This window comes from Schistocerca nitens, chromosome 5, assembly GCF_023898315.1.
Source record: "Schistocerca nitens isolate TAMUIC-IGC-003100 chromosome 5, iqSchNite1.1, whole genome shotgun sequence".
NCBI lineage: Eukaryota > Metazoa > Arthropoda > Insecta > Orthoptera > Acrididae > Schistocerca > Schistocerca nitens.
The window spans coordinates 441,849,651-441,863,402 of NC_064618.1; the positions used below are offsets into that span (position 1 = coordinate 441,849,651).

Genomic DNA, 13,752 nt, shown 5'->3' on the forward strand with positions numbered 1-13,752 from the left:
ATAATGCGTCGTCATATGCCCCGCAACAGCGTCTCATCATCTTTTAGGGAGAAAGGAGGAATTTCGCCTTCATTTAAAAAGAATCCAATACATTTTTTTCCCGAAGATTAAGCGTTGCAATAATAATAAGACTTAAGAAAACTCGAGAAACTTTCATAGAATTTATTGCCCTAGAAAAACCGTTCGGCATTGTGAAGTAGTGCAAGACGTCAAAAATGATCTGAAGAAATTTATACGCTGTAGGAAAAACGCGTGTAACATACGCGAACAAGAACATAGAAGGAACAATAAGAATGAAAGATTAAGAGAGATGTGTTGGAATTAAAAAGAGTATAAGGCAGGAATGCACTCTTTTCCCTCTACTACTCAATATGTGCATCACAGAAGCGATGGAAGAAATAAAAGGTTTAGAAGTGACACTGAAATTCGTAGTAAGAGGTAATCATTGACAAGGTGTCCTGATGACACTGCTGTCTCTGAGAAAGTGGGAACCTATTGAAAAACAGTCTACTGTGAAGAGAAGTTGCATTAAGAGTAAAGAGCAAGGAGCGGCAGATATGATATTAGTTACAAAATTAACAACAAAATTAAGGACCCTGTAGTACACGAAGAAATTCTATTACCTTGGTTACAATATAATGCATGATAGATGAAGTAAGAAGGTCGTAAGAAGCAGTGTAATACGAACGTAGAGAGAATTCTCCGGCACAGAAGCGAAGTACCAAACAGAAGCCTAAATTTGAGAAAGAAACTTTTGAGAACGTTCATCTGGAACACAGCAGTGAGTGGAAGAAAGTCCACAGAAGAAGGGACTCGAAGGATTTAAGATGTAATATTACACAAGGATTATGGATATTAAACTGATCGTAGAATAGGCGAAGAAAGGAATACGCAAAAACAGTAATTACAAGAAGCAACGAATGACGGGCTATGTGATAAGACATTGGGGATAACGACCATGGGACTAGAGGGCGCTATGGAGGGTAAAATTCTGGGAAAGACAGAAATAAGCATATACACAACGAATCAGAACGTTGGGTGTGGGCACTTCCCTCCCCTCCAAAAGAAGTTTTAATATTGGAAGGAAAGAAGAGAACTGGCTAATACAAGAAAGGAAAATTTTCATCAGCTTTAATGTAGTCAAACATGGTCTTCGAATTAAGGGCGATATAGTGCTCGAACTTTCTACAGAGAAACTCGTATCACTGGCGGTATGTGAACGTCATTGCACATGGGAATATTAGAAAACTGCCTTGATAAGTAAAGAACATAGGAGTAATGGTGCTGTTGTGTTCTTCAGTCCGAAGACTGGTCTGATGCAGCTCTCCACGTTATTATATGCTCTGCAAGTCTCTTCATTTTTGCGTCACTATTGCAACCTACATCCGTTTAAACCTGCTTGCTGTCTGCATCCTTTGATCTGCTTCTGCCATTGCCTCCATTGTCCTACTGACAAGTTCTCGAGGACCCAGGATGTGTTCAAATGATTCCTTCTTTTAATCCAGTTGTGCCATAAATTTCGTTTTCCTCAGTCCTCTGACTTTGAGCATTATTCTGTAACACCAAGTTTCAAAAGCCACTACACTTTTGTCTGATCTATTTGTTGTCCACGTTTCACTTGTGCACTAGGCTACATTCTGGGCAAATGCCTCCAAAAAAAGACTTACTAACCCTTAAATTTATATCAGACGTTGACATATTCCTGCTTCTCAGAAACGCTTTTCTTGCTGTTACCGGTCTGCATTTTATATCCATCCTACATCGAAGAAGTTTCGCTGGTAAGCCCTTACAAATCCTGGGTACGGTTCTGCGATTTCCATATTTTTGGAGCCCTGAAGAGAAAGATTCGTGGCCGCCGATTTGCTTCGGACGAAGTGGTGCGCAACTGGGTACAATCATAGTCCCGTAGTCCCTAGGCAACCATTTTTCAATGGAAGCACTGGTCATCTTGCCTCATATTGGGATGAAAGAATTAACAATTACGGTGATTATGTTTGAAATTATACACAGTTTACCTAATTTTTTTAACGTGTCTCGGCTTTACATGATCGTTTCTTATACTAATACCTCGCATGTTGCCTGCACAGGGAAAAAAGCGAGGGAGAGAAAGAGAGAGAGAATGAGAGAGAGGGGGCTAACCTACTGTTTTGCGAACTACGACAACTACGGTAAACGGCTGCTGTAAGATTCTTAATTTGATATTGTGGAGCTACAGTCTTTCCTCTGCAGTGTGCGATGACTATTCGGAAAGTAAGGTCCGATAGGTCTCGAAATGGGAACGACAGTGAAAATCAGATGAAGCTTTTCGCAGGTGTGTTGGTCAGCGTCTCTACATGCCTGTCGATCGCGTCACGTCGCTCTCCAACCGAGCGAGGTGACGCAGTGAGTTATTAGCACATTGGACTCGCAATCGGGAGGACGACGATCAATCCCGCGTCCGGCCATCCTGATTTAGGTTTTCTGTGATTTCCTTAAATCGCTACAGGCAAATGCCGGGATGGTTCCTTTCAAAGGACGCGGCCGACTTCCTTCTGCTTCCTTCCGTAATCCGATGGGACCGATGACCTCGCTGTTTGGTTCCCGTCCCCAAAACCAACCAACCACTCTCCGGTCGCGTATGGATGCCCGCTGCAAGGTTTCATTTCTTTTCAAGCAATGCCACGTAACGTACCTGTCATACACTCCTGGAAATTGAAATAAGAACACCGTGAATTCATTGTCCCAGGAAGGGGAAACTTTATTGACACATTCCTGGGGTCAGATACATCACATGATCACACTGACAGAACCACAGGCACATAGACACAGGCAACAGAGCATGCACAATGTCGGCACTAGTACAGTGTATATCCACCTTTCGCAGCAATGCAGGCTGCTATTCTCCCATGGAGACGATCGTAGAGATGCTGGATGTAGTCCTGTGGAACGGCTTGCCATGCCATTTCCACCTGGCGCCTCAGTTGGACCAGCGTTCGTGCTGGACGTGCAGACCGCGTGAGACGACGCTTCATCCAGTCCCAAACATGCTCAATGGGGGACAGATCCGGAGATCTTGCTGGCCAGGGTAGTTGACTTACACCTTCTAGAGCACGTTGGGTGGCACGGGATACATGCGGACGTGCATTGTCCTGTTGGAACAGCAAGTTCCCTTGCCGGTCTAGGAATGGTAGAACGATGGGTTCGATGACGGTTTGGATGTACCGTGCACTATTCAGTGTCCCCTCGACGATCACCAGTGGTGTACGGCCAGTGTAGGAGATCGCTCCCCACACCATGATGCCGGGTGTTGGCCCCGTGTGCCTTGGTCGTATGCAGTCCTGATTGTGGCGCTCACCTGCACGGCGCCAAACACGCATACGACCATCATTGGCACCAAGGCAGAAGCGACTCTCATCGCTGAAGACGACACATCTCCATTCGTCCCTCCATTCACGCCTGTCGCGACACCACTGGAGGCGGGCTGCACGATGTTGGGGCGTGAGCGGAAGACGGCGTAACGGTGTGCGGGACCGTAGCCCAGCTTCATGGAGACGGTTGCGAATGGTCCTCGCCGATACCCCAGGAGCAACAGTGTCCCTAATTTGCTGGGAAGTGGCGGTGCGGTCCCCTACGGCACTGCGTAGGATCCTACGGTCTTGGCGTGCATCCGTGCGTCGCTGCGGTCCGGTCCCAGGTCGACGGGCACGTGCACCTTCCGCCGACCACTGGCGACAACATCGATGTATTGTGGAGACCTCACGCCCCACGTGTTGAGCAATTCGGCGGTACGTCCACCCGGCCTCCCGCATGCCCACTATACGCCAACGCTCAAAGTCCGTCAACTGCACATACGGTTCACGTCCACGCTGTCGCGGCATGCTACCAGTGTTAAAGACTGCGATGGAGCACCGTATGCCACGGCAAACTGGCTGACACTGACGGCGGCGGTGCACAAATGCTGCGCAGCTAGCGCCATTCGACGGCCAACACCGCGGGTCCTGGTGTGTCGGCTGTGCCGTGCGTGTGATCATTGCTTGTACAGCCCTCTCGTAGTGTCCGGAGCAAGTATGGTGGGTCTGACACACCGGTGTCAATGTGTTCTTTTTTCCATTTCCAGGAGTGTATATTCCTTCTTCATGCCAATTCTTGGCCGAACACTGCAAGAGCAATGCGAGCGCCCTTGCTGCGCTTTCGTCAGGTTGTTTTTCGGGACTTGGCTCCCTCAGATGTTCATCTCTGCTCACATGCCTATGAGGACAACATTTTGGCACAGACAGCGAACTGCAGACCAGAGTAGAGAATGTCAGAAAGCACAGGCGGCTGCCATCTATGAAGAGGGTACTAGAAAGTTGATACAATACTACGACAAAAGTCTAAGTGGGAGCGACGACTACATAGAGAAGTAGTTGGAAGGTGTAGCAAACTACTGCAAATAAAACATTTTTGATTTTCACTGTGGTTTCCATTTCTGGACCTATCAGACCATACTTTCCGAACAGCCCTCGCAGTAACATTGCTCTAAAGCGTGTTCTCGACAGTGAATCGTCTTGTGAGAGCATCAGTAGGTGCTATTTAAATGAAAGCAAGAATTTCTTTTGGCTCTAGACATTTGTTGGTAATCGGAAAATTGATTATGATCGTCTTAGTGGGCGAAACGACAGCGCTCGGCGGAACGTATCGCTTCGCTTCAGCACGCTGGTGCGCGCCTCAGGATCAAAGGCTACTCACCGGGTCAAGGACAATAGCTGCCGCGATGAATGGCCCCCTGTTCTAGCAGAGCTCTCATGTGGGGACGACAAGGGACACAAAGAATAAGACAACACCACCACTCTGTAAGGAGCTAGTCTTTTATTTCAAACTGGCTTTCATTTCTTTTCTTAAAAAAAAGAAAAAAGAAGGAAGAGGAACTTAGCACAGTACCAAGGACAATTTACTGTACACGCAATGACTCGGAAACAAAAAATATATGTATATGTATGTTACAGAGAGAATATTTACAAATGAGACAACATAGTGATTAACACAACGGCAACAACTGTGCTCTGTACAGTGACAGTCTCCCACACAGCGGCTGTGCAGACGATTTCATGATGAGCTGCACAGCTTTTTTGTCTGTTAACCATTACGTTCGAACAAAAATGTCAATTACTCTCCGTCGCTCTGTCACACTGGTGTGATGCACTTTGCAACTCAACGTCTCATAAATGTTTTCGTAATTCGGAGAACAATCACACTGCAAGGAGGAAAGTAAGAAAGAAACGATCGGTGAGGGCTCGGCACAGTTAACATTGCGGCACAGATAAACAATGTCCGACGGTTATCGGTTTGTAGCTGTCTTTGACAGAGTGGAAGCACTCGAACGCAGTGGCGACTCCTGAGCGGCGGTGAAAGATGTGCGTTCCGTAGGCCGCGAAGGCGCGCGCAGCGACGACCACTCGTCTCGCGTAGTTGGCACGGACGGCGTACCTGGCCGGCCGGCTGTATATCGTCTGGCCACGCAGACGTGACGCGCGGCACAACGGCGCGCTGTGGCGCACACAGAGCGGCGTCTGTGCGGCGTCCCGACGCCGCCTCTTTCCTTGGAGGCACGCCAGCTGCGGGAACATGGCGACGAGCAGAGCGTCCCGATGCTGCGGCGTCGTCTCCTCATCGGTTGCTCTTCAGTTCTCGTCGTAATCTTGACTGTTGCTATTGAGCACCCGGAACAAGTACGACGGTATTCTAGACGTTTCACGTCGGGAAGCGGCAGAAAGCACTTTTGAACATCACACTGACGACAGTACCGAACTACATTCACTCATCGCCTAGTGCCCAGTTTTCCATCACGAATGTTTAACAATTAAAAAGAAGTGCACTTCGAACTAAACTGACAATGTCATGTGTACCTCCCGAAAGATTCGACTGACGATTTGCGTGTGCTCCGTGCACTTTGAACTCGCAAAGTGTTCCGATATGTAGACACAGTGGCGACTCGTAGATTAAGGTTCTGGAGCGCATTGGCATGAAAATATATACTAAAATATATCATTCCAGTAAGGAATTGCGGAACTGAATTATCAGGAAGCATTTCAGATATATTCCACAGGGTTTTAAATAATAAGAAAAAAAATGGTTCAAATGGCTCTGAGCGCTTTGGGACTTAACTTCTGAGGTTATCAGTCCCCTAGAACTTAGAACTACTTAAACCTAACTAACCTAAGGACATCACACACATTCATGCCCGAGGCAGGATTGGAACCTGCGACAGTAGCAGTCGCGCGGTTCCAGACGGTAGCGCCTAAATAATAACTGTCAGTGTTATTAGAGCTGTTGATATCGAGTGATGTTCCTTAAACAGGTACAGCCTGAGGTCCGCCTCTTCCCAACAAGATATTTCGATGTCTTAGCATGGCGTCTTCAAATATGGGAGCCGGTCAGCAAAGCCGGAACACCTCAGTCGCGCGGGATTAGCCTAGCGGTCTAAGGCGCTGCTGTCATGCACTCTACAGCTGGTCCCGGCGGAGGTTCGAGTCCTCCCTCGGGCATGAGTGTGTGTGTTTGTCCTTAGGATAATTTAGGTTAAGTAGTGTGTAAGCTTAGGGACAGATGACCTTAGCAGTTAAGCCCCATAAGATTTCACACACATTTGAACATTTGAAACACCTCATGAGGATGTCGAGTTACGACATCGAAATATGGTCTAGAGAAGGCGCGAGCCACCGCCAGTGCACCCGATTCTACGAGATGACAACGAATCGCCGGGAAAGTTTAATAAATTATAGGTATAAGGTACTGTTAACGTTGCGCCTTCAAATTTCGGTTAACTCCTCCTAGCTTGCTTGCTACGGAGTACAGCTGTTGTTGGGTTTTAGAAGTGTCAGTAAGTTAAGTCTCAAGGGTCGCAGCATCTGGGACACGATTTGCACATTTCGCCCCTCACAATAAGGAGAATCAATGCTGTCCTAACCTGCAGTTTCGAATCCCAGTCACTCTATCTGCCTTTTACGATGTTAGTGCTTTGTTAAGTATTAACGTTATGACGGTGTTCAAGAGCATAACAATTCTTTCCAGTAAAGTTATGGAACGGCAAGTTTGTAAATGTTTTGCCAGACTGCACTAGAATGCGGTAACGTAACTGTCATTATTTAGCGACAGTTTAAAGTATTATAGTTTTAGATGAAACAAGGGTACAAAATGTATTGCTAAAGGCGTTTGCTTGATAAAGTTCATTATTTTCAAGATTTTTTTTCAGTGTATTTTGGCGATTTTCGCAAAAACACGAATCTTGAGACATAACTGAAGGAGTCGAAAATAATCGCTGGGATTCTGCTGAAGGTAAGAATTTGACCGCATTGGTAACAGTTTCACAGACTTCCCCAAATTACGAGTCGCCACTGTGCCGAAACGAGTTTCAAGTCACTGGTGTCAGCGAATAGCTTCTGTATCACTTTAGTCCAGACGCGTCGATTTCGTAATGTTCTGGAAAGCATTCTCGGCAATCGCAGTTTGTTAGGTGAAACGGCAGTAGCAGCGCCGACCCCGGGACGGGCGGTGAGAGGCAGAGGCGGAGCAGCCGGTGCGCGGAGGGCTGCAGCGGCCGCAGCGGCAGCCGCGGCTAGAGCGACGTGGCCTGCCCCGCCGCGGCCGCCGCCGCCGCCAGCCCGTGGTGCGAGCCGCAGCCCTGCAGGTACATGTAGTAGCTGCTGTAGTTGTCCGCCGGCCCGGGCGCCGCCACGGGCGCGGGGGCGGCCGTCGCCGGGTGCTGCGGGGGCGGCGGCGCACGGAAGGCGGCTGCCGCGGCTGCCGCTGCGGCGGCGGCGGCCGCGTGGTGGTGCGCCAGGATGTCTGACACCGAGTGCGACGACACGGACACGGGCCACGCCGGGGGCGGCGCCGCGCCACCCCCCACCGCGCCGCCCGCCGTCGCCGCCACGGACGGCGGGGAGGCCCCGGGTGCGCTGGCCACCTTGCCCGCGGGCCCCGGGCCGGCCGGCTGGTAGGGGTAGGCGGCCGCCGGGTAGATGGAGCCGTACAGGTGCGGGTGGTGCGCCGCCGCCGCCGCCGCCGCCACCACCGCCGCCCCCGCAGCCGTGCCGGCCGCCGCCGCCGCCGCCGCGGACGCCGGCGAGTGGTGGTGCGGGTGGTGCACGAGCGCGCCGATCTTGTTGCGCAGGATGCGGCTGATGCTGCTCACCGACGGCACGTTGTACTTGTCGCACACGCCGTCCGACAGCAGCCGGTCGCGGATCTCCCACGCGAAGATGCCCGGGTCCTTTTGCTTCAGCTCCTTGATGTACGCCACCACCTGCGGTGCAAAGCAAACCACGTACACTTGAGTTTCTGTTATATAACAAAACAGCAATTTCTTTCTCTCTTTCTTTTGCTTGCGCCTTTTCCCGCAACGACACAGGGTCGGCAAGGTTAATCGGATTTGGCAAGGTTAAGTGAAGGGGTGGGCGGATGCCCTTCCAGCCACCACCCCGTACCCCCCAGTATGGAATTAGTGTACCCCAACTGTCTGTGTCCAGTATAATCCATGGAATAGTGCGAATGTGTCAGATGTCTGCGAGCCTAGTAACTGAGGCGGAACGTGGGTACCAGCCCGGTATTCACCTACTGGGATGTGGAAAACCGCATAAAAACCACATCCAGGCTGGCGGGCATACCGGCCTCCGTCGTTAAGCCGGCGGGCGGATTCGGTCCGGGGCTGGCGCGCCCACCCGAGTCCAGGAAGCAGCGCGTTAGCGCTTTTATTTATTTATTTACTCATTTTGTTCGATATAGTTCGTTGTGTTTGGTCGGGGTGGACGTCACAAGATATCCGTTCAAATTGATCGTTGGTTCCTTGACTCAGTTTTTTTATTACAGAGAGCACGCAGCGCTCTGACCGAACACGCTGAGCTACCGTGCCGGCTGTTAGGACTCACACATTCACAGGGTTGTCGCGAGCGCCGACGACCTGTTACTAGTGGTTTCGTCCGGACAACCAGTCATCAGTGGAGATTCAAGCCAGTGGTATCCTCAATACTATTCAACATTGGTGCGACACAAACAATTGCAGCACATATGAGAGTATGTACACTACGTGATCAAAAGTATCTGGACACCCCCAGAAACATACTTTTTTCATAATAGGTGCATTCTGCTACCACCTAGTGCCAGGTACTCCATATCAGCGACCTCAGTAGTGGTTAGACATCGTGAGAGAGCAGAATGGGCCGGCCGGTGTGGCCGTGCGGTTAAAGGCGCTTCAGTCTGGAACCGCGTGACCGCTACGGTCGCAGGTTCGAATCCTGCCTCGGGCATGGATGTGTGTGATGTCCTTAGGTTAGTTAGGTTTAATTAGTTCTAAGTTCTAGGCGACTGATGACCTCAGAAGTTAAGTCGCATAGTGCTCAGAGCCATTTTTTGAAGAGCAGAATGGGGCGCTCTGCGGAACTCACGGACTGCGAACGTGGTCAGGTGATTGGGTGTCACATGTGTCATACGTCTGTACACGAGACTTCCACACTGCTAAACATCCCTAGGTCCACTGTCTTCTATGCGATAGTGAAGTGGAAACGTGAAGGGACACGTAAAGCACATGAAAGTCTGTTGACTGACAGAGACCGCCGACAGTTGAAGAGGGTCGTAATGTGTAATAGGCAGCCATCTATCCAGACCATCACACAGTAATTCCAAACTGCATCAGGATCCACTGCAAGTACTATGGCAGTTAGGCGGGAGGTGAGAAAACTTGGATTTCATGGTCGAGCGGCTGCTCATAAGCCACACACCACGCCGGTAAATGCCAAATGACGCCTCGCTTGGTATAAGGGGCGTAAACATTGGACGACTGAACAATGGAATAACGTTGTGAGGAGTGACGAATCACGGTACACAATGTGGCGATCCGATGGCAGGGTGTGGGTATGGCGAATGCCCGGTGAAAGTCATCTGCCAGCGTGTGTGGCGCCAACAGTAAAGTTTTGCGTGACACTATCACAGCACAGACCTACACCGATTTTTAAGCACTTTCTTGCTTCCCACTGTTGAAGAGCAATTTGGGGATGGCGACTGCATCTTTGACACGATCGAGCACCTGTTCATAATGCACGGCCTGTGGCGGAGCGGTTGTACGACAATAAAATCCCTGTAATAGACTCGCCTGCACAGAGTCCTGAGGTGAATCCTATAGAACACCTTTGGGATGTATTGGAACGCCGATTTCGTGCCAGGTCTCACCGACCGACATCGATACCTCTCCTCAGTTGAGCACTGCGTGAAGAATGGGCCGCCATTCCCCAAGAAACCTTCCAGCACCTGAGTGGATGTATGCCTGCTAGAGTGGAAGCTGTCATCAAGGCTAAGGGTGGCCCAACACCATACTGAATTCCAGCATTACCGATGGAGGGTGCCACGAACTTGAAAGTAATTTTCAACCAGGTGTCCGGATACTTTTGATCACATATTGTATGTTGCTGAAAATCATATTCAGTGACATCCATCGATCAAAATACGTAATATGAACAGTTAAAGAGAAAGAGCCACACGGTACCTGAGAGCCCGCATCGAAGAAAAACACAGTTTCAGCCATCACGAATGCATAGCTACTGGTAAAGTAGAGAAAATATTCTACAAACACGCACGCATAAGCGCTACACAGTACAGACTGCCAAGCACATGCATCAGGGCATAACACTGCGCTCTCTGCGAATCGGTGGTGAGCTTCACAGCAAGTGTATGGGCTCATAGGCTTGCTCTAACAGAACAGCAGCGAGGCTTGGACAAAGGAGACTACCCCTCTGGCTGTCAGGGCCTTTCGCACTACCTCAACAGAGGTGCTATGTGTGGTGTTGGGTCTCTTCCTTATTCACATAACGAGTATGCCGTATGCTACTGCCTTAAGCTCAGGGAAACAACAGGGGAAGATATCGAACACAAACGCCAACCAAACACTTGTCATTGGGATGTTTGCCAATGGGATATGGATCAAAGTGTCAAAAGTCCTGAACATCGAGGGATGTATCATGCCAACCTTGGCCGTGCTTGTCTGGGCATGATCCATATCCAGCGCGAATACAGCGCTTTTCACGTTCTGTGGACGGCAACTGCCAATGCGGTGAACGTTGTTCCTCTGAATGCATGGTGATGTAATGTGAGCGGTACTCACACGTATGGCGAAACATAGCAGGAATCACAACGGAAACACTACAACTCACACAAATGGGGCTACCTAAATGAACTAACAGACCTCATCTCCCAGGCAGAACACACCATCTATAAACACATGAGATCTTACAGGCATTGTACCAGACGTCAAAGAGGCGACTGAGTTAGTTCGGATGAGGACTCTTGTACTACAGACTCCTCCAACACCGACACAGAGGACATAAGACATGAAGAACAACATGTAGATACCCAAATACAGGAACATTAAACATAGATGAGCCACAGAGTCATATGTATCCATGTAATCGTGACTGGTTATTGTGCCAAGCACCACATTATATGTGTAAAACATTAACCTAGCCTGAAGTAGATTGTCATACCAACATATCATAGTAAATAACCTTAGGAGGCACTGGTTCAAATGGCTCTGAGCACTATGGGACTTAACATCTTAGGTCATCAGTCCCCTAGAACTTAGAACTACTTAAACCTAACTAACCTAAGGACATCACACACATCCATGCCCGAGGCAGGATTCGAACCTGCGACCGTAGTGGTCACGCGGTTCCAGACTGACGCGCCTAGAACCGCACGGCCACACCGGCCGGCTTAGGAGGCACTGCACAGGGGTGTCGGACTCCCTTGGCAGCACTGGTGAAGGGACCTCTACTATACAATCTGTCCAACGCTCTTTCATTGCTCTTCTTCAACAGTTCTTTATTTTATAATTTCCAATATGATGTGTAATATAGCTGGTCTTTCCACAAAGAAAGAGGACAACGGATCCCTCGGCCACAGCTGCGCAGCGTGAGAGCTGCGTGGTGGGGGCCGGTTAAGTGGACGCAGTGGAGCACTGCGGCCGGCACATAACTCGTTAGATGGCGGGCCCTACTAGTCCAAAGCCAGCATGAGACAAAAAATTCGAACATCGATAAACACCCACAGATTGAATTTCTTTTGGGGGAAAAAGTAAAAATAAAATAAAAAATCTTGATAGTCGAAGGAATCCAATATGTTTTAGTACATTCGGAAAGCCGAAGCGATTGCCATGACAGACCGCCCCTCAAACACTCTGTAATTGGAAGTCCCATCTGACACTCGGTAATTCCAATACGAGCGCGCGTCTTAGCAAGAGGCATACACTGGTGTCTAAAATTAAAGTAATAGACTGTTATTTCCCCATCCTATATCTAATTCACGATATAATCCTACAAAACGTCAACAGATGTCTTTACGATCTTGTTCAGCACGGAAGATGGTATTCCGATCAACGGACAACCACGCCAGCGATGACGTCAGGGTAGCTATCAAGCGGGATAGTGTTGCCTCCCTCCACAATCACTATGTACACGCTCACATACGGTGCAGTATGCCACAGAGAAGTCACCTACAGACTCTCTGCTGAAGAGAGTCACATGAAGAATGGAAGCAGGAGAGTCGCAAACTTATTGGCCTGATGGCTTATTGTGAATCGTTTTGTTAATTCTTGGATGAGGCGACAGTTTATACAGACTGAAACTGTATCCCGAAGACCAGGACAGGGTCGACCATGTGTGACATCAGAAAGAGTGGACCGTTATTTGACTGTAAGTACACGACGGTACCGCCTTACTACTGCACTGCAACTGGTGTCTGGCCTCAGTGCATCCCCTGGACGAATTGTATCGAGGGAAACGGTGTACAGAAGGTATTCAGCAGAGTGCACTTTATTGTTGGAGATCTGCTGTCTGTTTACCTCTGGCGTGTCTTCCAGAAGGGAACGTCTAGAGTGGAGCCGTCAATATGCTGCCTGGACGGTCGAACGTGGGGCAGTGTTCTTTTCGCAGATGAGTCCTGATTTGGCCTGGAGAGTGATTCTCGACGGATTCCCATCTGGAGGGAACGTGGAACACGATTTCGGGACGCAAACGTTGTGGAAAGAGACCGATACCGAGGAGGATCCTTAATGATGTGAGCAGGGATTATGTTTACCACTGGAATACCTCTTCATGAAATTGTACGGGGGAATCAGCAAGATTTAGCTGCTGTCAGATACCGTGAGGAGATCTCTGGATCTCATGAGCGGTTGCTGCGAGGTGCTGCGGGCGCAGACTCGTATTGATGGACGATAACGCCCGACCTCATAGACCATGGGTGGTTGACGCTTTTTTGGAAATGGAAGATATTGCACTCATGGCGTGGCCTGCTAGCTCTCCCGATTCGAATCCCATGCAGAATGACTGGGACGCAGCAAGGAGACGGGTTGCATCACGTCAGCATCCACCAACCACTCTCCAAGAGCAGCTCTGCAAGAAAAATGGGCTTTATTGCCTCAACATGAGATTGATGTCATCATTCACAACATGTCCGTCATTGTTAGGCCTGGTCCAAAATGGTTCAAATGGCTCTGAGCACTATGGCACTTAACTTCGGAGGTCATCAGTCCCCTAGAACTCAGAACTACTTAAACTTCACTAACCTAAGGACATCACACACGTCCATGCCCGAGGCAGGATTCGAACCTGCGACCATAGCGGTCGCGCGGTTCCAGACTGTAGCGCCTAGAACTCCGGCCGGCTGTCAGGCCTGCACTGGTCCCAGAGGTGGTCATACCCCATACTGAGCACATTAAGCAATTGTCAGAATGTGTGAGCAAATCGGTAA

The 13,752-nt window shown here is 49.4% G+C and overlaps 1 protein-coding gene across 1 annotated transcript in view; it reads right to left on the reverse strand.

Moving 5' to 3' along the window:
- Positions 1-5,261: 5,261 nt before the first annotated feature.
- The window catches only part of LOC126260514 (paired box protein Pax-1-like), a 358,843-nt gene continuing 350,352 nt past the window's right edge, over positions 5,262-13,752 (reverse strand). The window contains exons 4-5 of the mRNA XM_049957847.1: positions 7,868-8,263; positions 5,262-5,573 (exon numbers count right to left, since the gene is read on the reverse strand). Coding sequence (XP_049813804.1) covers positions 5,262-5,573; positions 7,868-8,263 — 708 coding nt within the window. The remainder of the gene's footprint in view (positions 5,574-7,867; positions 8,264-13,752) is intronic.